This window comes from Pelmatolapia mariae, linkage group LG2 (genome assembly GCF_036321145.2).
Source record: "Pelmatolapia mariae isolate MD_Pm_ZW linkage group LG2, Pm_UMD_F_2, whole genome shotgun sequence".
Lineage (NCBI taxonomy): Eukaryota > Metazoa > Chordata > Actinopteri > Cichliformes > Cichlidae > Pelmatolapia > Pelmatolapia mariae.
The window spans coordinates 20,166,188-20,194,046 of record NC_086228.1 but is presented as its reverse complement, the minus strand read 5'-3'; the positions used below and the strand labels follow the sequence as shown (position 1 = coordinate 20,194,046).

At 39.4% G+C, this 27,859-nt stretch overlaps 1 protein-coding gene across 8 annotated transcripts in view; it reads right to left on the bottom strand.

Moving 5' to 3' along the window:
* atp8a1 (ATPase phospholipid transporting 8A1) overlaps window positions 1–27,859 on the bottom strand; it is a 121,508-nt gene that overhangs the window by 36,166 nt on the left and 57,483 nt on the right. For 6 of the 8 annotated variants that reach the window (XR_010095597.1, XR_010095591.1, XR_010095649.1 and 3 more), the window contains exons 13-25: window positions 27,253–27,330; window positions 27,074–27,162; window positions 23,206–23,250; window positions 19,834–19,906; window positions 16,090–16,195; window positions 14,378–14,460; window positions 13,580–13,629; window positions 13,206–13,275; window positions 12,274–12,358; window positions 9,642–9,781; window positions 7,706–7,844; window positions 4,897–4,961; window positions 837–1,009 (exon numbers count right to left, since the gene is read on the bottom strand). Coding sequence is in view for 4 of the 8 variants with exons in the window: in XM_063494447.1 (XP_063350517.1) it covers window positions 837–1,009; window positions 4,897–4,961; window positions 7,706–7,844; window positions 9,642–9,781; window positions 12,274–12,358; window positions 13,206–13,275; window positions 13,580–13,629; window positions 14,378–14,460; window positions 16,090–16,195; window positions 19,834–19,906; window positions 23,206–23,250; window positions 27,074–27,162; window positions 27,253–27,330 (1,196 nt within the window). In the remaining 4 variants the exon portion in view is untranslated. The remainder of the gene's footprint in view (window positions 1–836; window positions 1,010–4,896; window positions 4,962–7,705; window positions 7,845–9,641; window positions 9,782–12,273; window positions 12,359–13,205; window positions 13,276–13,579; window positions 13,630–14,377; window positions 14,461–16,089; window positions 16,196–19,833; window positions 19,907–23,205; window positions 23,251–27,073; window positions 27,163–27,252; window positions 27,331–27,859) is intronic. The other 2 variants (XR_010095623.1, XM_063494448.1) reach the window with 1 other exon arrangement.

The following is a 27,859-nucleotide window of genomic DNA, read 5'->3' as shown; positions in this document are numbered from 1 at the left end:
TATAATTTGTTTACTTTTTGACAGGATCTCTTAAAGAGTAACAAATATAAACTGTAAGATACTAACTACTGCTGGCTGGGTGTGAAAAGGTGGCAAGGCAGCTAGAGAATAGATAAACATCTTCTTAATTTACTAAGTAAAACCAATCCTCTTCTTCAAGACTTCAATCTTAGCTTTATGCCCTCACTGCCAGCCTCTAGCCTCCCTAACAGTGGCTTCTTCTTTGTGCACCAAAATCAGCATAGTATACAGTAAAGAAATTCTCTGGAGATGATGCTGTAAACTGCACGTCTGTCTTTGGCTGTGAAACTGTTAATGTTTATGTTCTCCATGGTTTAAGGGGACTCATTCATCTCGTGGTGTATCTTAGTGCCCACAGAGTGTGCACAAGGCAAAGGCAGGTGGAGGTGGGGGCAAAAAAATAAATACAAATCTGACGTACTGCACGGAGTAATAACGTGGCATCTAAAGGGTCGCTGTTGTTCTGAAAACATGGTGCTGAGTTCTGGCCCCAGATCCTGTCATGGTTGCTTGAGTATTTAAGTGCTTCCTCTCATTTATGTGGCCTGGGCAGGTCAACAGCGCACCTTCATGTTATATTATGGTGCCATAAAAAGTCTAAATGACCTTTATGGTGAAGAAATAATAATATGTAGATTTAGGACATAGTTTGAAATTTCACTTGGGTCATTTTTAACATTTGGCTCTAATAGAAAAATAAACTTCAAGACAACAGCTTGGGCTTTCGGATTATTTACTGCCTGATTCTTTTAGACACGACATTTAATGTCTTGCTTGTTCCCTGCTTATTTTATTGTTTCGGGTTTAAATCTTACCTGCAGCATATGACAGCTTTACAGGACAAGGCGAGGTCCAGGAAGTACTGGCGCACTCCAAATGTAAGAGCGTATTTTAGAGTCTTTCCATCAATAATGAGAGCAAAGTCGTTTTCCTTGTAGAGGGAATCTCCCAGCATTCCACAGTGGTGGCTGAGCGTTTCTCTTGTTCTCTAAAAGAGGGGAAAAAAGCATAGGAATTTGATATTTTAATGTTTTGGTTTTTTTTGCTTTTCATGATGTTTCTGATTAATTACCAAAACAATGATATAACAACACTTTAAGGGTGTCTGTAGAGCAGATCCTCAATGAAGAAAGAAGGCGATCAGGATTTGCGACACATTTAATGGCTTGTTTAATTACCCATATTACTCCTCCGAGGTTTCATGAAATTGATCTTAATTTTGGAGTAACTTTCTCACAGAGAAAAGAATAAAATAAAACAAAGAAAAAGAATTTTTTAATGTGATGGCAAAATAATGGAAAAAAATAGATTTAAAAAAGCACAATAAAATGAAAAATAGCAATAATAATCTTTAAAAACAGAATAAAAAACAAATCCACACTTCACTGAAAATTAAAAAAATTTGGTCTAAAGAATCTCTAAAGACAAAAAATAATTTTATCATCTTAATTTTCACCAAAAATGACGTTTATATAATTGTACTGTTTTAATGAATGATAAATACCTAAATCTCAGCCCAAACTGTAACAATGTTTACATATATTAGATTCTTGCCACTCACACAGTTTGAACTGATTCCTACTGAGAATGTTGTAATTGTAAACATATTTATTGTCATACACTTGATTCATATACATATATATATATACATATATATATATATATATATACATATATATATATATATACATATATATATATATATACACACACATATATATATATATACACACACACATATATATATATACACACACATATATATATATATACACACACATATATATATATATATATATATATATATATATATATATATATATATATATATTCAAAGTAATATAACTTTAGTCTCCATTTGCATTACTTTCAAACAGACAGATCTGTCCACTCTGGCTGCTAATCCCTGACTGCTCCAGAGCAGCTGCTCTTGATATCTTGAATATTTATTATAATTCTCCTATTTATTACACTGAGGCCTTAGCTATGATGTAATAACACAGATGAGTTCTGTGAGTATATTCTGTTTGCTTTTACAGTATATATATCTGTGGTGTTGATGAAAAGCTATAAATATGACACTGACAAGAGGATTAACTGTGGTGGTCTATGGGCATGTGGACTGGATGACAGAGTGGTGAGATCTTCATTGTAGTACTCATTAAATCATCCTCACCACAGATGGTGAAGTCATTAGCAAATAAAACCACTCTCTGTGGGTAACCATTATCTGTGTGACAGCGTACTACTAAACACACTTGGTAGAACTTTTACTGCACAAGTAACCAACAGTTTAAATTATTATGTTGTTGCATTCAACTGAAGTGCAAGTGAAAGAGGTCATATTCATGCAAACAAATAAAAAGAGACTGACAAATAATAACCAGGCAGACAAACTGTATGGACACAATGTAATTTCCTGATGCCCCAAAAGATGAAAACATTAAAAAAGAATTATGGCAGTTAAAGGGCGGGGTGGGTGCTGGTGTGGAGGTCAAATATGTCAAAGCGGTCAGATTGTACCAGGGGGACCACGCAATGTTCGCTTGGCATAACAAAACTCTGAAACCTCAGCTTAAAGGAAATATTTGGAGAAAGTGGCTTTACGTTTCACAAAGCGAGAGGAGGAGAGCGAGACACGCACAGAGAGCGAGATGATGGATTAACAGAAGAGAGAAACTGAGCACGAGGATACAAGCAGAGAGCAGCTGCGAGGACTTAGCCATCCCCGATGGGGTCTGTAAAACAGCACGAGATGAGCAGCGGGTAGGCAAGTGTGTGTGTGTGTGTGTGTGTGTGTGTGTGTGTGTGTGTGTGTGTGTGTGTGTGCGCGCGCGTGCGTGTGTGTGTGTGTGTTCAGGCCGGAAAAGTCATAAGTTGTTATATCTACATTCAACTGCTCCATTCAACTACAACTGCTCATTCTGACTTTCCAGATGACATCTCAGTGTGAGAGCATGTGTCTGCTGGAAACATATGTATGTGAAAGAATTTGCTTTGTCCGGGTACAATGTATTCACCCCAGCCTGATAAGCAAAGTTTAGCATTTCCTTAAGGAGGGCGGCCATTCACCCCCCCCCCCCCCCCCCCCCCAACTCCAATTCCCCACTAAGGAATTTTTGCACTAATGCTACATGTCTCCTCCTGAAGCCTCTTTTGTTGTGGCTCTAATGACCAGTTTGGCCTATGTGACAAGCTAGTGTTTGGTTTTTGGAAGCGTATGTACCGTCCATTCAGAAATCCACAAGAGCTTGTGGAGCTCCATTGTTTATATACGCCTTAAGTGATACAGCCAAAAGAATGAGACACTCATTACGTGGAATCTGGACGTTTGTATGGACCTAATGTCATCGTCTCTCTTAGACTAGGAGGTATCCAAACGGGGCATGTTCCATCTTAGTGAGAAGAATATGGACACATACTTTTGACCAATATGTCACTGGAAAAACTACCTATGAGCAGTTAAGACAGAGTGTTTATAAATCCTATTTTAGTCTTATAAACGTGAAAATAATGAACCTCATTCGTCTGTAGCTGTAAGATGAATAAGATTAATATGCCAATGCTATGCTATGCTCTCAAAATGATTAAACACCCTGACTAGAAAGCAAAGCTTTTCAGAATGACCTAATCCTAACTTAGAGACAGCATTTTACTGCAAGAATTTCACTTCATGTAACATTTAACACAAGGAATGTCAGAAACTGTGTCCTTCCTTTGATAATTGTTTCTAAACACTGCAAAGAAGCAAGACATGCCTCAATGACTCTCTTTCGCAGCACAACAGGACTCAGAACTACCAGCTCTGCTGCCTGGTCCTCTGTTCACTGTTCCTCCTCAGTGCTGTTGGAGAGATTTCTCTTTTTTACATTTTTAACAAACTGCCTTATGTAAGCATCTGCTCAAGCACAGCAGAATGGGAGCTGACATTTCAAAGTGCTAGTTCGTGAGCTTTATGAATGCACCAACCCCGAATTTCTGCCTCAACTTCATTTATCACGCCTAACGACCGGCTGACAGAGTGAAGGCCGTCCGTCATCACCCCCAAACAGCCCCCCGCCCCGCTTTCCACTCCTTCATTCCCTCCTTCTCGCCATTTCTCCCCCCCTCCCTTCTTGTCCGACAAGCTAAACACAGCACGTTTCTCCTCCATCTGTGGCTCCTGTGCTCGGCAGCTTTCTCCTGTTGGAAGTGCAGGGACTTGCCCTTTTCAATCTCAGAAACAACAGACAAAGCTCTCCTGCCGTGGGGTCGACAGACTTCTCTGTTGGGTGTCTTAAAGATGTTAAATGCAGAATCTGGGAAGTTGTGAGGACTTTATGAGGAAGACTCCCTGTAGCCTCATCATTTTAGTTTGGAGATTTTTTGGTTTTCATGGGGACTGGGTGAGGTCATGAGGGGACAGATGTTTTTATCTTAGTAAGTTCTTTAACTTCTGTACAGTACTGTTTTCCACGTACAAGAACTGTTGATCAGTCTTGGTTACTGTCCGATATACTGATAAAATCTGAATCTCTAAAATCTGAAGCCCAAATGATCCATACTTGTTATTTCACTTCATAAAAAGCATACTTTAAAGGCATTTAGTTCATGTTGATCTTTGACAATAACGCTGCTTTACTAGAGATGTATCCAACGCTCATACTGATATGCTGGAATTAGAATCATGAGCCAAATGGCAAATACATTACCGGTAGTATTATTTTTAACACAGTAATGGAAAAATGAAATCATGCTCTAAATTAAATTTTGAATGAAGTAGTTTTAGAACGGCCTTGCTCATGGATTTTGTAAAACAACTGTGAGTTTTATGTGTTTTGATTCCCCTTTCCAGGGAAGTTTGATTTATGGATAAACAAAATCTCGTATACTTACATCCAAAGTGTCTTCATTGATCACAATCATGCCCATGTTCTTCGTCAGCAATTTGCAGGAATGTCCTGCAAAAAACACAAAACAAAAAAATAAATAAATAAATAGTTGAAATCGACATTTTAGACCAAAATCTTAAGCAGTGCAAAAATATAGGAACACATATAAAATACATAAAACTTTTAATTAATCCAATTTTACTCTCATAAAATTATAGTTGCCTTAAATGTAAACAGTCCAGTTAGCTCATCCCAAACCTGCATCCACATGCAAATATTAAATATATAAAACCTACAAGAATCAAATAAGTGAAACAACGTTTAAAGGGATCCAATTAAAATTTTACAGCTCAAAGCAAGTGTCTCAGCACATGACTAATGAGTTTGGTTTACAAGAGTTTGTCAGTTTCCTGTTTTAATAGGCAGTTACAACTCCGAGTTACCCAACATGGCTCTCTAGGGAGCGTTTCCCTCAGCTTTTGGCAGGGACAGATGCTCAGGGTCACCAGCAAGGTGGTAGAGGGCGCCTCCCATTGGGGAAAACAGAAATATTTCATGAACCAAGACTGAAGCCTTCAGTTCAGTGCTGTGGCTGTATGAAAAGGGCTGCCATCTGTGGCCATAACCACATAAATATTTGTGGGCTTCTACACTTTGCTTCTGTCTGGAAAGGGATTTTAGTTTCTTTAAGGGGGTTACCACAAAGCCTCTGTTTTGTGAATATATGGGTGGCATTCTCTGAGTGAAACTTAGACAACACAAAACACGTAGCCGAACACAATAGTGCACCCACAATATGCACAAACACACACACATATGTACATACAGAGGAAATGAGCAAATTTCACCTCCAGAGTCAAAACCAAACAGGGCTGGGGTCTGGCAGATTGTTTTCTTAAGTGCAAAGGTGCAAATGTCCAAAAATTTGCCAATGTGTGCAAAACGTCTCCCCATCTGGACGCAGCCTCTCTCAGTCACTCCCTTCCCCCTTGTCAATTCTGCCTTCCGTTTAATGTGTTTACCTTTAGCTCATTTGACTTTTCTCTCTTTTTTTTTAATGTCACCAAAGTTAAATTCCTGGCTTTTTCCCCCCATCTCAGGCAGAACCAAACACGGCTCCCACAGGATTTGAGGAATGTGTAACAATGACACTTGTGTCAGGCTAATCTGGAATTTTGCCTCGGGAGCAACAATTAGAAATACAAACTTTAGCCGCAAAAGCCACTCAAAGAGGGGAACATGCTGACTGGGATTTTGAGAAGAAGAATGGGGGCTTGAAATTATTGTAAAATGACGGGAAGAGGAACAGGTCAACATAATGGGGGCTCAGGGGCTCATATTTGTATGGTCAGATAAGGGATGGTGTTTACTTTTTGGTCCCTCTCTGCTTAAGGACATAATGCACCCTCCAGCCACACTTAACTGAATGTTAGCAAAGTGAACACTGTTTTCCTAACTGATCGGCTGGCTCTTTCCTTTTAGTAAATTCTGGCTCTTACCTGCCTTGAGAATTACGTGCACACAGACTCCTCTCAACTAGCAGCTCATAGCAGCGAGAGCGTGTCCAAGAGCAAACATTGCTCTTTTCTCAGACAGCCTAAAAGCATCAGGGTTGTTTCTTTATCGTATTTCATTACACTTCAGGTTTAGGGACAAACTAGATTTAGGACAATCACTTTAGAGCTTCAAATCAGCACACCTGTATGCTTTACAAATAAGAATATTATTGCATTAACAAAGATTTCATTAAATGTGTATGCCAGTATTATGTGCCAAAAGTGGCACTTGGGTGGTTTCGGCCACCTCCAAATGTTAAATAATGTCCTGGCCTGAATTCAGGTGTCTGATTTGGCTAAAGGTGCACCATAAACTCTGCCAATTGGTATCATCTTTCAGTGAGGAAAATAGTAAAAAAATAAAGTAAATATTAAGCAGAATTTTTACAGAGCAACCCAGTCAAAAGGCAAACCTGTAAAAATACTTCCAGTGAGCATGGGCTTCTGCTGCCTCACATCTGGGCACAGTGGGTACAAAGGGCTGATTCAGTGAGGAGCAGGAGCAGGAGCAGCCACAAACGGAGGTACTTTTGATATCTGTTTTTTCTGACCTCCGTGTTACCTGGCTGACTGTATTCAAGGTCGATCCATTTGTTTGATTTGCCCACGTCTAGCGCAGAACGAAGAAGAATACAAACCCAAATGGACAACCAGCGTTAGTCATTCACCTTTCTGATAACATCTGCAAAACCTCTGGGGGACCTAGATACGTGAGACGTGCCTGCTTGTGTACATATGCGTGTTATTTATTTCATGTCAGTTCAGGGTGCTCATACATCATCTGACATTCTGCGATGGATGCTTTCACTAGATATGTGTGACAGAGAAACATTCAGCTTGTCAGCTGTTTGTCTTTCTGGGTGAAGAATGACTGGAGTACCTGTAAGAGGCTGGCATGCACTTTAGCACAGAAAAAAAAAATCAGGTTTGCCAGGGACTTTCCTTTTGGTATGAGACCTAGTACACAAATAAGGTTAAAGCGCATCATGAAGCACAAACAAGGGGGAAAATAGCTATTATTGCTTTTGTATTACTGGGGAACTCAATTTTAGCAATGTCAGCTGCATCAGTCTGCTTTTGGCATTTTGGCAGCCTTGAAGCAGGCCTCCTTTTGGTGTGATTGATATCTGACCTTTATGTTGTGCCCCATTTCTGGTAAAAATACTAATAATTGTACCAATAAAACCACACAACACAGCAGAATTCACATAAAAACTCAAGCTCGGAAACCATCCGGTCATAAATGCTGCTGCTTACCAATATTGATGGCTGTTTCCTGTTTGTCCCCAGTCAGGATCCAGATCTTTATGTCAGCCTTCATTAGAGTCTCGATGGTCTCCGGCACCTTATCCTGGAGCTTATCCTCTATCGCGGTGGCGCCCAGGAGCTGCAGGTTCTGCACCAGAGAAAGTCAGTAAACAAGTCAGTTAGTGAGGATCATAACACAGGAAGGCCTTTAAAACGTCATGTGTCAGGCAAACATCTGAGCCGGGATAGTGTCACTCACTCAGTCGAGTTTTTCCCCTCATCAGCCGCTCTTGTTTATCACCAAGTAAAAACCGCGGCGGTGGACTTAAGGGGTTTTGGATCCGTTACTGTGCCCCTGCATCTGTGTTTGCATCTATAGACACGATCTCTCCCACACAAGCACACCCACAAAATGCAGTTGCTGTTTTTTTCCCAGGAAACTCTGTGTTTCTCTGTGGCTGGCTGTGGGCTTGTATGGGCACATCACAGGGCCAAAGGTTTGACAAGACCCAGGGGTAGAGGGGAGACAGGAGCCAGCAGCAGAGGAAAGGCTCTGGAAGCTCTTTAAGTTGTGACCTGAGCCTTACTGCCTGGACGTCTGTAGGTCTGTCCACGCTAATCACTGGGAACCACACAGCCCGGAAAACTATGCCTGGGGAAGACCATGACTGGATGTGCCAAATTTTCTTTTGCCTTTTCAACGTAAGCCTTTCATTTCTTTCTATGGCTGCTGTTAAAGGCACTCTTTGTAAATTATGATACAAGTACCAGTTGAACCAGGGAGAAACAGTTTCATAGTCAGTATGTTGCTGGTAGAGTCTGTCCAGTATATGTAGCTTACTCAAAGTTTCCACTGGGACAAAGACTCTTATGGTGTATGAATTCACCACTACTGCTTCTAATATGTTAAAAGGGGAAATAAAGTTCTGAATTTTCACGGTAGAGCTAGTATAAGAAAATAGGCTAAAGCAGATTACTTTGCATTGACAAACAGTAAACAATAAATATACTTGTACTTAGATTAGTCAGGGATCATAAAAAGTATCCCCTGCAGTAGACCAGTGAGAAATAAATGGGGAAAAATAATGAAGAATTAGATATGAAAAAGCTAAAACAACAATTGTTTTTTTTAAATAACAATCAGGATCAAATATAAAGATTTTCCCACATAATACGTAATCAGCATTTTAGTTAAGAAATGATGAGAAGGAGAAACTTCGGACACACTGCTGGAATGTCTCCATCCTTAACATTTCACTATAACTCCACTGTGCCCCCCTGTGGCATTACCTTGTGCATTTTTAAGTGTGGGTGGCCCTAACCCTGGCCCAATCACAATCACCCTTTGGTCATCTAGTCCTCCAAAGGCTACCTCTTCATCCCCAAAAGAAACAGGAGACCTTACCTCCCCTAACTGCAGAAACAGAGGGGTGGGACCAAGGGAAGGGAATTGGGGTTGGGCCGCAGTGCCACACTCTGCTCATTTGGCAATGCGCATTAAATTTTTCTCTCTGAAAGCTTTTATGTTTATTTCATGATTGATTGCCCCCATTTGTTTTGGGCAGCCAAGAGCAGCCATGACGAACCTGCCAAGTGGCTGATTTACTCTGTGGCTTCCTGTGTTTGACTAACGCTTCCACACAGACCCACCTCACAGAAAACCAACTCTACCTGCTGGTGAAACTTATAAAAACACACACGATTTTGAACTTTTGCAGGTTTCCAGACGTTATTTCATTTTTCCCCACTAGTTACACTTCAGCTCAAGGCCAGTCTGACTTTTCAGAAGTTTTGTTCCTATAAAATCCTATGCATTAAGAAAGTGCAGCATTTAACCAGATGAAAAGCTTTGCGCTGCTTGTCAGTCATACTGGATTCTGCAATAAAAAATACCCTTTCAGAAAAACCGACACAGTGCACACAAACAGGATGTCGCTTAACAAACCTTCTCTATCAGTTCGTAGCTCTCCTCCAGTTTTAAGGCTCTGTTCTGCAGGGAGGTGCAGGCTCTGTGGTGGATCTCCAACCACTGCTGATAGGACGATTCACTGATGTCTGCCACCGCAAAGCACAGAGTGCGCAGTCCTACAAGATTAAAAGCAGCATCGCAACATCTGGGTCAAATGTCATAGTTCTGACTGTTTAACATTTCAAAACACTGATTTACTGACAAGATTGTGCTCTGCAATCACTGTTAAACATGTTACACAGATAGACCCACGAAGTGCAAATGACACCAGTCCTACTTACTGTACAGTTCAATGAAAAACACTGCTACTTAAGTCAGCTATATTTCTGACCATATTAATCAACACAATACGCAGCATGAACGGTAACTCCAGCAAAATAACTATCTGATACTATTCAAATCAAATCTAAACCATCAGATTTATATTTAAATCTTGCATTCGAAGTAGGTTATTCAGACACCATTACTGTATTACTTTACCTATTCAGAGTATAAATTTGCTTAAAGTCCATTTTTCATATTTTTGGGGGGTAAATAAAAGGTACTAAAGGGTTAGTAACATACGCTAAATAGGAGCTGAGATAAGCAGCAACTGTCTTTGTTGAAGAAAGCGCTTCAGGTTAGTACGGTCAATTTTCGAATCAACTGATAACGTCATGGTAACTTCCCCGGTTACAAACTTTGATTAACAGTTATTTTTATGTAATACATTATGTTTAAAAATGTCATTAAATTCAATTAAATTCAAAATTCAGATCAGCTATCTTAGCATACGAAAAAATAGGAGCATTTCCAACAAAACATTTCAGTTTTTCTGTTGTAAATTTTCTAAAATGTTCTGTTATTGAAATGTTTATCTATTACTTATTTACTTTGATGTAGTATGAATGGCCATGTCAGGAGGAAAAGCTATAAAACTTTTGATAATACAGTCCAATTCAGGCTCACCAGCTATATGTTTGACACCCCTGCCTTAAAAATTGGAAATGAAGGCAAACAGACCTTTTTGGTCCATGAAGAAGTTTTACCTCTAATTTAAGAAGCTTCTTCAGCTCTATAAACTGATGGCGAGACCCCGCTGGTGGGATTGCCCCCTGGAGTCACTGACACACCTTGTAATCACGTGAGACATAAAGGACCATGTAAGCGCAGGTCTGAATCAAGGCGTGGCTCATTGTGTCAAAAGGGCCAAAAGGGCCCTTTTCATCATGTGATTTATTAAGGTCACAAAGGTCAAGGTGTAAGTGAGGGTTGAAAAAACCCAAATACCAAATATGAAGCGCAATTCAGTGAGGAACACAATCTAGGAGAATCAACTCGACAGGACAACACTCAGCTGTACATATGCATCCTAAAGGAGCTAAAGGTCACTCTTTCAGGCTGTTTGAGAGAAGCGCAAAGGAGGTCATTGACATCAAATATGAACGACTATTATTGAACAAAGGTGGTGGAAAATGGCACCAGCTCCCTTTATCACTTCATGAAATCCCTGTTCACACCTTGAACCATGTGACCTGAACAAATCACATGATAGGGGGTGGGGCAATGTCTCAGGAAGGCTTCACACCTTGGCCTCTGACAGGGATGGTAATGACCCACGCCTAAATTCACATCTCGGCTCATGTGACTCTTAACAACTCACATTACAGGGTGGTTCAGTGACTCCCACAACCACTTTCGAACACATAACACCACCAGGTCTATAAAATGACTCTCCAGCAATTTACAGAACTGAAGCAACCTCTAGAATGGGAGGTCAAAGTCTCTGTGAACCACAAAGGAGTCCAGTTGCCTTCATTTCAAGCACTTAAGAGTACCTTGACCTGGTTGACTGAGAACCTACACAGATGTATGAATAAAGTACTCTGTAAAAACCTTTAATGTACAGGAATACACTGGAAAAAACAGATGCTTGGGAGTGCTACTGAAGTGTAGAGTTGTGACTCGATACATTCCAGATATTTTTACTAGAATGTAGAATTCATGGTTAAAAACACTTTTTAATAAGAATCAGAATAACTCTAATAGATGGCAGAATGACATTTCCACAGTTGGTTACCCACATTAAGACATTTTTTATGTCTAAATATTTGATTGAGGTATTGTCTCATTTAAAGTGGATTAATTTGCACTTTAAATGAAACAAATGTCCAATACACTGACTGAAGAATTCTAGTCTGAAAGACATGTTATGGGATCAAAATGGCACAAAATGGCAAAAGTGACCAGTAGATAAAGTAGGTTTTCATCTGTAGTATCTCGACTTGGACTGGGAATTACTGGGCCTGAAGATCCTCACAATCTGTCCTGGATGCTAAATTTAGCACACATCAAATATTCCTAATGACATCATTTTGCTGGTGTCTCACAAGGGGGCAGTATGATCACAGAACAAGAAGCAGAGTATGTGGTGCAGTTTCCTTCAGGTCAACAGCCTTGTGTTAAAATGCAGCAGAATATTCCCACTAGAAGGAAATTTCCATTAAATAATGCATGAGAGGAAAGGCTCTCAGGAAGAGGAAGTTTGTTTACTTCTGTAAAGGGATGTACAGGATCCTGAAAAGATACTTTATTTTTGGCAGACAGGGGGCGATGTTAGTCCACTCACCTTCAGTGGCAAACTGCTCCAGGTGCTTCAATGTGATCTCTTTGTACCTAGAGCTGTCTGCCAGGCGGTCATAGATCACTGTGTCCTGAAGGGAAACAAACACTCACTGGTTACTGACACCCAGAGAGGAAAGAAAAGAACCACCTGGACTTGTGCTACTTTGCAAATGTGGGTCTAAGACTGTATTCGGCCCATGTAGAAGCACTTCATGTTCCTACTCAGATAATTCTAGCTATTTGTATTAAAAAAGAAATATATACTTGGAGAAGCCTGATCTGGGAACTCAAGACTTTTGGTGCAGCCATATATCTGGACTAAGAATAACCAGTTCCATCCACTGGTTATTGTTTATAAATAAATGGGAAAAAAAAGCTCATTAAAAGATGAATCATCATCGAATGAAAACAAATGCTTTCATCTGGTGGTTTAGTACAATCCAGTTTTTCCGGCCACACAGACTGTTTATGTTCTTGTGACCAAAACCTACTCAAACCCAAATAGCCAATAGAACGCTGACTACAAACAGACACCAGAACGCTTCCGGTATCTCGTCCCTTCTCCACAGATTAGGGGTGTTGCAATAACCATGTATTGGTGATACCTGTAACATTTAAAAATAAAATATTGATGTTGTGTTATACTGTGCAATTTGTAATTCTGCTCTCACTTCTGTATTATATTCACAGCACAAAATTGTTGCAATCCAGGAAATTGTAGATCCGATTAAATCTTACTGAGGATTAAATGTAGTCTGGCCATAACGTTTATTTGTTATTTGGCAGAGATGTGTGAAATGTGGTGATCTTGCTTCATCCTGTCACCCAATGAAAAGATTTCCTGACATGAGCGAGAGGCAATAAGGAGAGAAGAGCGTTTCGGCGATGATGGTGATGACCTGTCACGCGTTGCTATGGAGAGAGACAGACACTCACAGCTCCTTTGCAGTAGAGGCGGATCTTCCCAGATGGGGTGCGCATGATGACTGACATCCTCTTCCTTGCGCTAAGTGATAAAAAAAGCCAAGAGAGAGTGAGAGGGAAGAAGAAGGTGGAATAAGGAGAGAAATAACAGCACAGTGTGTTACAACAATGCTAAAGTAATGCATGGTTTGAGCTAGCAAATGATTACTGAAAACAAAGAGGTGGGTAACAAGATAGCCCCACTGTGGTCACATGGTTAACTAGGATTAATTAGTTAATTATTGGTGATGCTACTGATGCTCAAACAGAAAATTCTATAGTAAAAGACTGTTAAATATGGCATGCTGATGGTGTATATGCATAATAAAAACATATAATAACTGTACCTTGTGAACTCCAGCACATGAAGCAGTTCATATTTTTCCTCTGTTTCAACCTGAATTGAAAGAGACATGAGAGCTAACATAATTCAGAAGGAGACACTTCAACCTCAGTCTTCTGAGACAAGTTATCTTAAGTAGCACAGCCAAGCCTACCATCCTCCTCCAATCAGCTTTAATTGCACTTAAATGTGTTTATCAGTTGCTTGCACTGAGCCGATGCAAGGAGAATAACAAGCTAAAATTCAATTAACTTTCTTAATTGTGGACACTGCTAGGTACAAGACAGAGTGATTAAAGTAGATGCTTAGAGCTTTAGAAGGTCTAATAAAGATTAAGAAATTGGACAAACGTCTAGGAGACGAGATGTTCTGACCAAAAAGGGGCGAAAAAAAAGAGAGGAAATGGCTTTGGCCTTTCAGCCTCAGGCTCTTTGAGTGCAATCATCAGGTTAGCCAATTAGGAGAACAACAGGATGAGTGACCCGAGCGTTGGAGAGGACACACTGCATCAACTCAGGATATAATCACGGCAAATGTTGTGTTTTTCCATCACTGTGATCCAAGTGGAAAACCACTTTTAGTGCAGCGTATTTGTTTTAGTTCTGTTTCAAAACATCTGACAAATTTCATGAAGTACTGTGAAATAGACAAGGGGATAGTTTAATGTTTTTTGGAAATGAACTAGCCTACAGATGTGACTTATTTAGATGTCGACCAGAGCACGATGATGCCAGTATTATAGATTAAGCAGATCTGTATAATAGGCTGTATGCCTTTCTTTAACTTGTTTTGTCCAACTTACAATTTCCACAATGACGCTGTCTGGGGTTCTACCAGAAAACACGAAGCCAAGGTTTCGTGCTGCTCTCACTAAAGCGCCTTCATCTGGGGAGCAAAGAAAAATGTTACAGATAAAAACACCTTTACAAATATCCAAGGTAACATTAAATTTGAGCCTGGTATTTACCACAACAGCCATGTTTCACAGTTGCTGCATGAACCTGGTTCATCTAGACACAATTCTGCAATAAGTACAGTGACTGAAACCCATGATCCAGCTGCCCTACAGTGCGCATGGGGATGCTGCAGGGCAAGAAAGAGCTCTCTACTGTTTTTTTATAGTTCACTTAACCAGCAGCTCTTTGCAACCACTCTAAAAACCAACCTCAAAGCTTCACATGAACACGACTGTTTGAAGCAATCCAAGCCCCCCAAAAAGTCATTAGCAAAATGAAGACGCAAAGCTTATTTTCGAATCAAAGTATTCATCAGTTCTCTAATAAACATATTTAAAACGATCAGGATATGTCAACCTATCTGACTAACTGCAGCCGTATGTTTGTGCATTATAAACTGATGTCAAATGCTTTTTCCTTTAAACCTGCTGGGCTCTTCAGAAATCTGCATTATTTTCAGGAAACATAACTACTGCTGTTACAGGCAATCTCTATGCATTAGCGCTAAAACCTCCTATTAAGTCTCTGTGGTGGATTTCACCTCATCTAATGTTTGTCATGGTGGCAACTTTGATGTTTAGAAATATGTTATGTGTTTAATTTCCTGATTGACAGCTGTCTCGGTCTGTTAAGTTCACCCGTGAATGTGATAGACTGAGGGATCGCAGTGAGCCTTTAAAGAATGCATTTCGTAAACAGCTGATTTCATTTTATAATACGATTCCTGGCTCGTGTGTGCTCTGATGATTACATAAATATCTTTATGAAATACTGGAGCCCAGAGGCTGTAGTGGTGTGTTCCATTTGCTGTGACACAAAGGTCGCTAGATGGAAAATTAAATACTACAACAAAGAGAAATATCAAGGACACACAAGACCATTTATGCAGAGCACCTGGAACCAGATCCAGACACAGCTGCACAACTAGCCATTTAAAATCTGCTCTTTCAGACATGTTTTGAACCTACTTGTACAGCAGAGGTGTAGAATTACACAGAAACTTGTCACTGGGCAAAATCGAAGGAAGGAAAGGAGAAGTTTTTGCAACTCTTACACTTGTCTTTGACACCGTTAAATCACAGCAACATGTGTTGCGAGAGCTAGTTCTTTTCTATTTTTAGCTGCTGTTAGGATGCATGTGTTAAGACGACAGCTAAGCTTACACTGTGCCATCGGATCTTCAAATAAGCAGAAGCAGGGGGCCCAGGCATGCTGTTCCATTATATATCAGTGAACAATAGATTTTGGTATTAAAGAATTATTTATAGATTTGTACTGTCTTAGTGAAATCCTTTGTTCATGTCTTCAGTTGTAATGATTATCACAATAGATTCATACTGCAGAATCTATAGTTTCATTTTTTTAATGGTTTTACGGTTTGATGATTAACGACTACATCCGGGTAAATGTTGAAAATGAAAATCTGACTACATGCTACGTCACAAACAACGTCAGAATCAAGAAGAAGTCTGGTAAATTTTGATGATCTTAAATTACTGTGTGCGAACAGACACACACTGTAATAACATTGTGTATTCCACTTAAAAGTGGGATATACCTGGAGATGCAGCTTGGTAGATGATTTTTCCATCCGTGCGTTCAGGGACTGCAGTGTGACAGATGGCCATCATGGTCATGAACTCCAGGATAACAGCAGCTGTAGGCTACAGGAAGATGAAAGGGCACTTTGACTTTTAATGTTCTTTCATAAAACATGTAACAGAAGCAAAACAACTACGGTATTGTAGGAAGAGACAGCAAGGACAGAGAGTGCACACTGACAGAGCATAATCAACCTGCAGCCGACATACACAACCTGCTACAGCAGCCGTTACAAATGTGAGGGAGCCGTCAGATTTACAGACAGCTTCTTTTAATACTAGTATGCACTGCAGACTCGAGTGAACTGTCTGCTGGAGCATTTATTTAAAGTTTTATAAAACCAGACCAAATAAGTTTGCTGCATCATGAGCACAATAGAGCACAAAAAAACAACTTTACTATCAGTTCTTTTGAACTGCCGTTCAGGTACATTCCTTTTTGCAAACTATAATCACAAATCTACACTTAACTACTGGCAGAATTATATCTAAACACAAAGACTGCAACTTATACAGAAGAACTCTAATCCTCAAAAGGTACCATTATTAATTGCCGTCCTGACACTTGATGAATTTCCTTCACATCGTGTAGCGCCTAAAGATTTATGACTCCATTTGTTTCAAAGCCAGTCTAAGCTTTGTCAAACTCTGAAATACATGTGGCTTCAGTACTCAGTAGTCAAGCGTGGAGAGTCTAATGACTGTGGATAACGAGCCAAGAGGATCCCACAGAAACTGCCAGCTGCTGACAGACTCATGCCTCCTCATCCAGTAGAAATGTGCTTCATTTAATGAAAGAAGGCCTAACCTATACACTGAGGCATTGTACATTAATGAAGGGAACAGTATGACTAACTTGCCACGGGACAGACCTAGACAGGCATCTGCTGAGGCTGGAGGACCACCGGCTTGCAGTGACCGACTACAGCCAAGACAGTAATATAAGCAGCCTGCAGGGCTGCAGCAGACCTGAATAATACAGCAACAGTACACACAGCAGCCTGGTGGCAAACGTTTGTTAACAATGAGTTTAATACCAGCCAATGAATTATGAATATAGGTCTCACGAACCTGTAGTAACACAGAACATAAAACAAAGAACATAAAAGCCCAAGAGTGAGGACATGCTTTCTTTTAAAGTGCAGATATTTTGGCCATCTCTCACCTCCTTAATGGGAAATCTGAGGGTTAATATCAGATGTAGGTTTAAATAATACTGAAATACTGGTGTAAGATAGCTAGGTAGTGATGGCTCAAAAGTGCATGTTTTCATTCCCATCTCAAACAAAAGGCTGCATCCTCACGCAGAGTATTATTAAATTTGTTCTTTCTGTTGTGATGAGAGGAACAAAGGATCACATGAATGAAGGGGGGAGGGGTGGTAAATTAAAAGCGCCTCTTCCAAATGAAAATAGAGTCTATTACAGTCCAGGTGGCTAAGAGCAGCATGATAATCTGGCCTGGGTTGACGGGTATCCTCCGAAAGACAGGACAGTATGTGTGTGTGAGTGCGTACACATGTGTGTAATTGAGTTTTAAACCCCAAGAGTGAGGACGTTTTCTTTTAAAGTGCAGGTATTTTGGACAGCTCTCACACCCTTAATGGGATGAGGGTTAATATCTGATGTACGTTTAAGGCTAAAAGCAGGTCTTTGTTAATTGCTCTTTAAGGGATGGGATCTTTTCATTAAGACTGCTGTCATGGAAACCCAATGACAATAATGGGATTGTCATTGGGAGGTTACTGTGCCACACCAAGAACTAGTCCAGCCAATAATCACTTGTAAAACCCCAACATGTTGCATTTACACTTCCCTTCCGGCCTGCTTTAAAGATGCTAGCAGACAGACTTTTTTGATAGGGTAAAGTTTATGACACCGACTCCTCTCCTCTCAGAAGAAAAGCACAAATCTGACAGCAAGACATCAAGGGTGGTGGTAAACTAGGCAGACAGTACAGACCATCTGAACTTTGTTCTGATGACACAATTAGATGTGACAGGAAATACTGTGCTGCCAGCTATCACCCCAAATAACTTCTGGGTAACCTGTGTCACAGTAGCAGTGATAGACACTCATCACTTCAGACACAGCCCGTGTGGGAAAAAGTTTAAGGGGGAGGAGAAAATGAAGAAGCCATTGAAACTCTGTGGGTGTGGAACATGTTCAGGGAAGATGAAAAGCACTAGAGGGGATGCTTATTTCTGTCAACACTCTTAATTCCCCTATCCTTAGTAATGTTTATGCAAGAAGCACTCTGAAGGCCATAAGAAGAAGCGCTTGTACCAGGAGAATATCGACTGTTACGTCAAATGCATCGCTTCATTCAGCAGCTCCAGCAGCGATATATAAGTGAAAGCAAAGCACTGATTGTGCATTAATTAAACTAACGTCTTGAAAGTTTGAGGTAATGTTTAAAAACCTTGATATCGCTTTGGTAATTCAGCTCACTATTACTCAGGGTTACGTGGGGTTAGTATTGTTGAAGTCCTTCTAGAAGCAAGCATGTGCTGCCACCTAGCAAGAGTCGCAAAAAAACCTCCAAGCACTTATTTTGAATAACTATACACTCACTGACCATTCTGTCAGGTAAAGGGTTGGAGCCCTTTTGCATTCAGAGCTAGGAACTGGAAACATTTCCCTAAGATTTTGGTCTATATTGGAATAGTCTCTTAAATCGCCTTTCTTCCCCATTCTGATGCTCAGTTTGGACTTCAGCAGGTTGTCTTGAGTCTACATGCCTAAAAGCAAATTTGCCATGTGATTGGCTGATATTAGATATTAAACATTTGTGTTAATGAGGAGCTGAACACGCATACCTAATAAAATAGCCATGAGCATATATATCAACTTTAATGTTGATGATTTGCTTCTACCAAAAATCTTCATAATTTTGAGCATGCCTACAATGTATCAGTTCAAAGGACAGTCTTCTTATATGCTAGAAGTTACCTTGAAAAAAATGATTGGGGAAAAAGAAAAAACATACATCTATTATTTATTACAGTCCAGATTATTCAGGCTAAATCGTTACCAAAATGCATGCAAACCCTGGTTTCCAAACAGCAGTTAGTTATGTACCATAATTACAAACTGGCGAGAGGCTATCAATATGAGACTGAAGCAGATCTTAGACAAACTCAATGTGTGGAGAGATTCTGCTGTCATAACAAAGCAAACATCACAGTGGGATTACTACTTTCCCTGGGCGGTACTACTGCACCTAATTGGATGTGACATTTTGCCTCCTCCACACCACTCTGCAGCTCAGTGACTCAAACAGCCAATCAATCACAGTTTTCACCCACTGCATGACTACAGGTGGTCATTAGAGCTCCCCTTAAAATCCTGCAAAGGATGGCAAGATAGTAGTGCACCTCACTGCTATTGTCAGAATTGGCTAACCTTGATGCAAAGAAACAGTAATACACCCCTCAGCATGATTTTAGTCAAACTGATATTAAAAACAATTAAATCCATCAGTTGCCAAATTTGTCTCGTGGGATAATAACATGAGGCATGCGTCACCACGCATGGTTCACCATTTTAAAAGGCACAAAATAAAGCTAAAAAGAGTCTACTTAAAAGGCAAAAGACGATATTATGCAAGCACACACAATTAGATCCAAAATCCGTCTTAATTTTGTCCTAAACGTCAGCAGCGACTGCAGGCGGGTGGCAGGGAACCTTGACATTACTTACGTGATTATTCTGGAGGTTTTCCAGTAAGCTCGGATCATTAAATCCTGCCTCGTCTGATGAGTGTGTGCTGTGCCTGGAAAAATAAGACACTGAAGTCAAAACAACAGAACAGGCTGGCATCCTTGATAGCATCACTGTACAGCACTAAAGTACAGCATGCTGTCCTCAGAGTAGACACGACTAGCAAAAAAAACCAACAAAAAAACACAAAAAACAAAACAATGATTCTGCATAGTGATCAAAAGATATACTGTCAAAACTTAACAAGATAAAAAGGAGACAGATTGAACAGTGTATGTGCTAGAGCCTTAGTAAGACTGCATACAATCCACGGTTTTCATTAACATTTAAAAGAAATGCTCTGAGCTGCCAACCACTGTGCAGCCTTTCATAGTGTTCCTGAACGTTACATCGAGCACTAACAGTGTTGTTGCAAAAACCTAAAAACGGGACTAAAACTAATTACTGTATCGTCATTTAGTCTAGTTTTAATTGAGTAAAAAGTATATATATTAAATCTATTAAATGTCCTATAGGGTCCTGGGACATTTTCAAGTGCTTTCTTTTATCTGTAATATATCACAAAATACTCACTATGATAGATATTTAAAAATAAAAATTACACCCATCAAAATACATTCACTGGCAACTTTAAGAGCCACCTTCAAAATCTAAGTCCAGTAAATCGAGTGAAGTGTGTCTGGACAATACATGCACAAAGTGGACCTACAGCATCACATCCTTTCCACCACCACATATTTTATTCTTGGACTCTGCTAAAGTAGCTTTGCATGATTGTGGCTTGGAGTTCCTCTCCATTAAGTACACCCTTTGAGCCAATTTTACTTCTTAAAGTCTTCTTATTGGCTGCCCCTTGCAAACAGAAGGTTGTGGAAGTTTTGCGCTCAGAGCTAAAGCTGTGGGACATGATGTAATATCCATAGGACATCACACAGAGGTAAGATGAACAAAGAACCCCTCAATCTGAGTGTTTAGAGCAGTCTGAAGCTTAAGGCATAAGAGTTTAGAGGTATACCTAATAATTTGGCCAATAAGTGAAATTATAATTTTTTTTCAACCAACTGATCTTTTCAGCTCTAGAAAAACGAATTTACACTTATACTGGCAGCACACAACAGATCTCACAGCCAGCGCTTTGTGCCAACAGTACTGACATTTGCTGAATAAAGTATTAAACACAGTGCAGCCAGAATGCAAATGCTGGTCTCCCGGGCTTCAGAAATAGGATGTACAGTGGCACTATTTGGGATTTTGTCCATGCTGGCAGACACAGATCTGCTTTGTCCTTTGACAAAGCAGTGCCCTGAAATATCATTTCCCAAGGAATCCACACGCATACATTTATTCATTATTCTGTTTATAAATCTGATCCTCTTTCGTCATTTGCATAAATAAGAAATGCTGTTCCCCTTTTATTTTAATTTAATTTAGAAATTAAACAGCACATGAGGAACTGCTTACAGTGATAGCAGACAGGCTGAATTTCTGGCAGCTAAAAAAGACTGCATTACTCAAACACTAATCAAGCTCTAATGAATTACTGGAAACCCAATTAGTCTCAAGCCAGAAGTACTTTTTTTTTATTTCTGGCAAGATAGAAAATAATCAACAAGTCAAGCAAAACTTCAAAAAATCATTTCTGATAAATGAAAGGAAAGGATGTATTTTTATCCCTGTAACAGTGGCTTAGGGCAGTGATTATGTAGCCACCAGCCACTCGCTGGCTCTCCAGCAGGGATCAATTTATGATTCTGTGATAAATAGACCTATAGATCGTGGAGACAGCAGCTTTAGCCATGGCACTGGGGTTTGATAGAAATGTTACTGAGAATGCCATTAGCAACCATAATTCTTTTTAATCCCACAGGATATGTTGTTCAGATCCCAAATAGCCAAGCAGCCAGCCAGCCAGCTAGTAATACTCCATCCACTGCACAGAAAATAGAGTTTTGGAGGGTAGGAAATATAGGGAAAAGACAGCAATGCAATTAAACAGCCGGGCAGGAGTCGATATTGTGTTACCCCTACATAGATGCACTGGAAGCAGGGAAATTTATCACACTTGCAGTCTTTATTAAAATCTGTCATGGAGAAATAGGAAAACAAAGTCTGCATTTTTAAAAACCTCCATGAATATAAACAGAGGACGGAAGCCATTTCAGCTAAAAAGGTTTAAGTTTGAACTCATATACTGCAAATACACAACCAATTACAAATGAATGTACAGGAGCTATTCAGCGCCCCTTTATATCTGTAAATGACATAAAACACACACATTCACATGAAGCCCAAATGCATTATTTTATGCATTATTTTTTTGTGCCATTATTATTATTTTTAACCCTATATAGGTAAGAAAGCCACAACCTTTCTCTATAGTATATCTCGCAATGTCGATTGTCTTGATGAAATTTGCGAGGTACAAGGCCGGGTGAGCAGGACAGTCAGCTATTGATTATCTGCCAGCACACAGAGATCCTGTCACTATGGGAACAAGGGTGCTGGCTATAAGCAGTCAATAACCAGGGACCAGTTCCAGATCAAACCTGCGGCACATCGAGCTGACCCGTTACCGTCAGAAGGAGGAAATAATAAAGCTTGAGGTGCATCAGAGGTGTCGAAATCCTTGTTTCTCTAATCTAGCTCCAAATAATAATAAAGAGTCTATCTCTTTAGTGAGGGAAAAAATAACAATATAATGAGACATGCTTTCACTGAAGCTGCAACATGATGTAAAGTAGCAAGACTCAATATTTTGGCATAATAGCTATTAACAAACAGGCTCCAATCCTCCATGCAAAATGGATGAGACACGCCCATGCTGTTACTGCAGATCTCAACTCTAGAGCAGATGGATCTCAGAAGCAGAGCTGTGTGTGTGTGCGTGTGTGTTTACTGGATGTGTGAGAAAGAGAGAGAATAAGTGGGTGTGTAGCTTCCAGCTGAAAAGTTTGATGTCAACTGGGGAAAAGGAGAATATGGTGCACAGCTTCAGCCTCCACACAACATACGGTAAACGCTGGAAGGCTTTGTCTATCAAACCAGCTTTTCTAAACTTCCCTGTGAGAAAGCCACAATTCTGAAATACTCATACAGTTCATTATAAATACTACTACTGCTACTATGTTTGAAGCTGTACATTTACGACAGCAGATACATATTTTGATTCGGGAGCCACAGTCACATAAAGCACGTCCCATAATTACTGAACGGACAGAGAAAACAACAAAACAAACACACACTGAGGTATTGTGTTCAAAGTCACCATTTCCACAAGGCAAGGCAGCACTAATACATCACAAAAGCAGGGAGCGAATAAAAACAACCACCATTTCACACCCATCGTCTTACCAGTCGTCCTCTGCAAAACTACCCTCCTCAGCCTCAGGGACGTGACTGTTGGAGCGAAAGTGAGAACAAAAAGCATCTTGTTGACAAAGCATTATGTGAACATCTTGTTGGTAAGTGCAGGCGCCAGGATTTTTGTTAAAATGGGATCGTGTAGGAGGAGTTGGAGTATGGCAGGTTAGCTAAGGTTCTGTGGTTAGGATGATAGCGTTGATTAAAGCATGTCCTCTAATCACTTATTTGTTTCCAGAATTTTTTTTACAGTTGTGCAAAATATTCATACTTGACACTTTTTTACCAGGAACTACATACAACCAGCAGTCAGATATTTTAGCAATTTAGGACTGGAAACAGGGAAACACCTATCCCAGCAATGTTCACGGGTAACATAATGATATATCTTTACATTACATCTACATTGCTGTAGTGCAAGCCATCTGCTAATTAGAAGGTTGATGTGTTGATCCCTGAATGTTTCGGTCTCCAGTCTGCACACCTAAGTATCCATGGGCAAGACACTGAACCCCAAGATGCACTCTGATGCATTGAGAGAAAAGTGCTTATGTGAATGGGTCAGTGAGGCATGTTGTGTAAAGCACTCTGACCGCTCAAGAAGGGTAAGCACTATATAAGAACAAGTCATTTTACAAAGTCCATCTTTCTTTGATATTGTTGTAACAATTAATTAAAGAAAATAAAGAAGCCCAACTGTGCTTTTTTTCACCAGTCATCATTTACCTTAGTAAATGTGGAAAATGAAAATTGTTATTTCCGTACATTACAGGTGTTATTTTAGCTGTGATTATTAAGAAGCAAAAATAAACAAAAAGGAGACAGCTTTCAGTACCATGTTTTTGTATATCTATTCAAATTGTGCATGATTTGAAGGACCGCTCTTCCCCTATTATTTTCATTTTATATGCAGTTGTGGTCAGAAGTGAATTTCATGGTAATTTGGGGTTTTTAGATTTCTTTGTACTGTTATTTGTCGAGGGTGGAATTACTGTAAAACCAAGAACTGGGTGCACATGTTTGTTTTGGATTTTCTCCAATCTGCACAGGGTCAAAAGTATACATACACCCCCATTAGTATTTGGTTAAATGTTACTTAACGAAGTTGCATCTCCACCTGAATCTTTTTCGTAGCCACCAAAAAACGTCTGGCACAATTTTGGTCTTCTGGGCAGAATTGGTAGCTCATTTAAATTGGTTGGCTTGATTTTAACTAAATAAGGTGCTGGATTCACCCAGTAGATGTTGTAAGGTTGATAACAAAAAAACTGAGTGCACATAAAAACTGAACAACTACAAAATAAGATCATTAAAATGTGTTACAGTGGAGACATTTTACTCAAATGTCTAAAGAAAAAAGTCAACAAAATCAAAGGAGAAAACAATCCAAGAAAGACAAAGTAGTAAAAATAGAAATTAATAGAAATCATTTTATAATTGTAGCAGCTGTCAGCAGGCTATCACAATTCGGTGCATATTTTCAAGGTCACCAATGAACGTAGTATTATAACATTAAAAACTGAATGTGGCCAAAGAGCATTCCAGCATTATTCCATTAGATTCAAACTCATACAGCGAGGCTTCACTCTTTTACCTACAATAATGAAACATTGTGACTATTTGAATTAACAATAAGTTTGTATAAGACTTACAACTACATATCCTCTAGTATATGCTTCTAGAATTCTCTTCGTTAAGCCACTTTTAAATCAAATAAAAAATAGTTTTGTAATTTGAGCACATCTTTACATAATTGTGCTTTCACTCTAGCCTTAAATAAAAACCCAGGAGGATTCTGGGAGCCTCCCTCAGATTGGGACTCCAATCCAGTGGAATTAATTAATGTCTACACCCTTGGGGATGTCTTTATTAATTACAGCAGCACTTAATTTGTGTAGAGGAACACATGCGGGCGGCAGCGTCGGGGGGGCTTTGTGTGCGTGTTCTGGCACTAAATTACAAGTCACGCTACAAACTAAGATCTATACACATGCTTGTTCATTCATTTGAACAAAAACATGCCTCATTTTATCTTTGCTTTACTCATATTATCCCTTTTTGCACAATATGTTATTACTTACTGCTTGATATTTAAAAGCTGTTCTTCTGAAATTAAAATAAAGGTTAAAAAAGGATGCAAGTATGTTAATTTGAGAATTTAAAGTTTAATTAAGCAAGAGCTGCCTCTGAACTACTTTATCCATATTTCATGATTAACAGACAGTTGAAAGCATCTATAATAGGAAGGAAAGAAGTTCCAGTTATTCATATTATATAACAATATCCAAAACAGACTCAAGTATGCCACGCTCTTTTACTATTGGTCCGTAATGTTAAGATGGGTGTTTATATTATTAAATATTTCTCAGTATTACTGCTCTGTATGACTAAAGTCCTTCATTAAATAAGTTTTTTTACTACAGCACATACCAACGTATTTGATCTGGCCTCTAAAATGGTGACTGGTAACAATGACTGAAGTCTTATGGACACATTTAAAAGAACAAATCAAAACCTCCCAGCACAAACTTGCTGACACAATAATCTTCTTTAAAAAGAAAAATAAATGTGAGATAAAAAGTTATTCTTTTGACTTTGTAAATTAAATGAATTGGCTTGGATGGACAGCGCCAGAACGTAGTAGTACAGCTGACATTGTTATAGTATGTTGGACAATGAATCCAGAACAGTGAGCTTTTAGAGTCAACCGTTTCTGAGCTGTCTAATTTTGGTAACGCATAAGAAAAAAAGATGAGGAAGCAATGTCCAAACGATGGCATCTTGAAAATTCTCGACTTATTAGAACTGGTTGTCTTCCCTCCTGCTATGAAACTCTCATCCATATTTATCAGTTGCGTAACAGGGAGTCTGTCTTTCAGAGAATCAAAGAAAACATCTCTAGCCTTTTAAAAGAGGAGTGAGTGCTTGTCTCTGATGACCAGCAAGTTTAACCACCAATATAACCATGAAACAAAAAAAAGATATTGTGTAACACCAACATTACATACCAAGAACATCATACAAACCTTTAATCCACACCAGCAATGGTTACGACATAAATATCAGCAAGGATTTTGGAGGTTTCGCATCACCAGCACGTACAACACTTAAATGGGCTTTACGCTGCTGACCCAGGGATCGACAGTGACAAACTGTCAGTGCTCCCACTGGACTCACAATCACAGCCTAATGAAAGTACAGAGAACTCCAAATAAAATACTCTTTTGTCCTTCAGCTTGCACTTCATCAATCACGCTTTTAATTGAATCCTAATGGGATTAAACATGTACTGTCACGTCTGCACCTTCTTTGATTCTGTGAACACTCTGCTCTCCCACTTGTTTTGGATCCACTGAGGGTCATTATCTATGCATGAAAATGAAATGAGCAGGAGGGAAAAAAGGCATTTAGGAGTGATTTAATGTTTAATGTTGAACTCTAGCTAAAAGAATTTGTAAGCTACAGGAGTTGAGGAAAAATAAGTTAATTTTGGTTAAAACCCTGTGTTTATAATACGATACTGTGAGTTACCAAGTTATATCAAAACACCATCGAACTCGCACCACACTCGGAAAGTACAAAGAGGCGTATCCAGTCTTCACAAACATCTCCAACATGACAAACAACGAACAAAAACCCGCAGCGGAGAGTGTAAAGTGCCTTTGCTTGCAAATGCCTGCCCACTTTTTATTTTTAGTTTATGTCGAGAGGAGCACTGATGTACCTGCTAATGAGAAGGTAGGGAGGGAGAATGAAACGCCAGATGCACTATGATGCACACTCGGCACTTAATGAAGGGCAGAGGATATGAGGACGAAGGCAGGGAAAATGGAAAAACAGGGAGGAAAGCTCAACATACCCATAAGCCACACCGGCAATAGTGCACTTCTTGAACTGCATCACGTTGCAGGTGAGAGTTCCTGTCTTGTCTGAGAAAATGTATTTCACCTGAAAGGAAAGAGAAACACAGAACACTTTAAAAGAAATCTCTTTCAAATAAGTGTTAGCACAATATAAAATATATAAATATATATATACCTGGCCTAATTCTTCATTCAGATTGGAGGTGCGGGCCATGGCAGGTGTGTTTGTGGGCTCATATAGCATATCAGTGTCCTAAAAACAATCATGGAAGAACTTAAAATGTAACGTTACTGAAAAAACAACATGTTTGGTTAACAATCTTTATATTAATTTAGAAAGTATGAACAGAGTCTCCCAAAAACTGGTGCTTTACTTCAATCCTGACAGTCAATTTTCCCCGGAGAAAATACTGAACCAATGGGATACATGGAAAGGGAAACCAACAGAGAACTGTCCTAAATGTTACTAAAATTTACTCGCTAGGGTTTCATTTAAAATTAAAAGGTGCTCAAAATAACTTTTCCAAAATAAAGGAAACATGGATGCCTCAGTCAAGATATTCAGTGAAGTTGACCTACTTACTACAGATACTCATGATGCTAAACCAAATGCTTAACATCAACTTTTAGATGTGTTTTCCCTTTGCAGTGCTATGTGCAGATGTAAATATAAAATTATTTTGATGACCCCATGTTATCACCTCAGCTTCTTGTCAAGCTGAAACAGCCTTTGCATACAGTAACATCAGCTTATATAACAGACATAGAGGAAAAGACTTTTC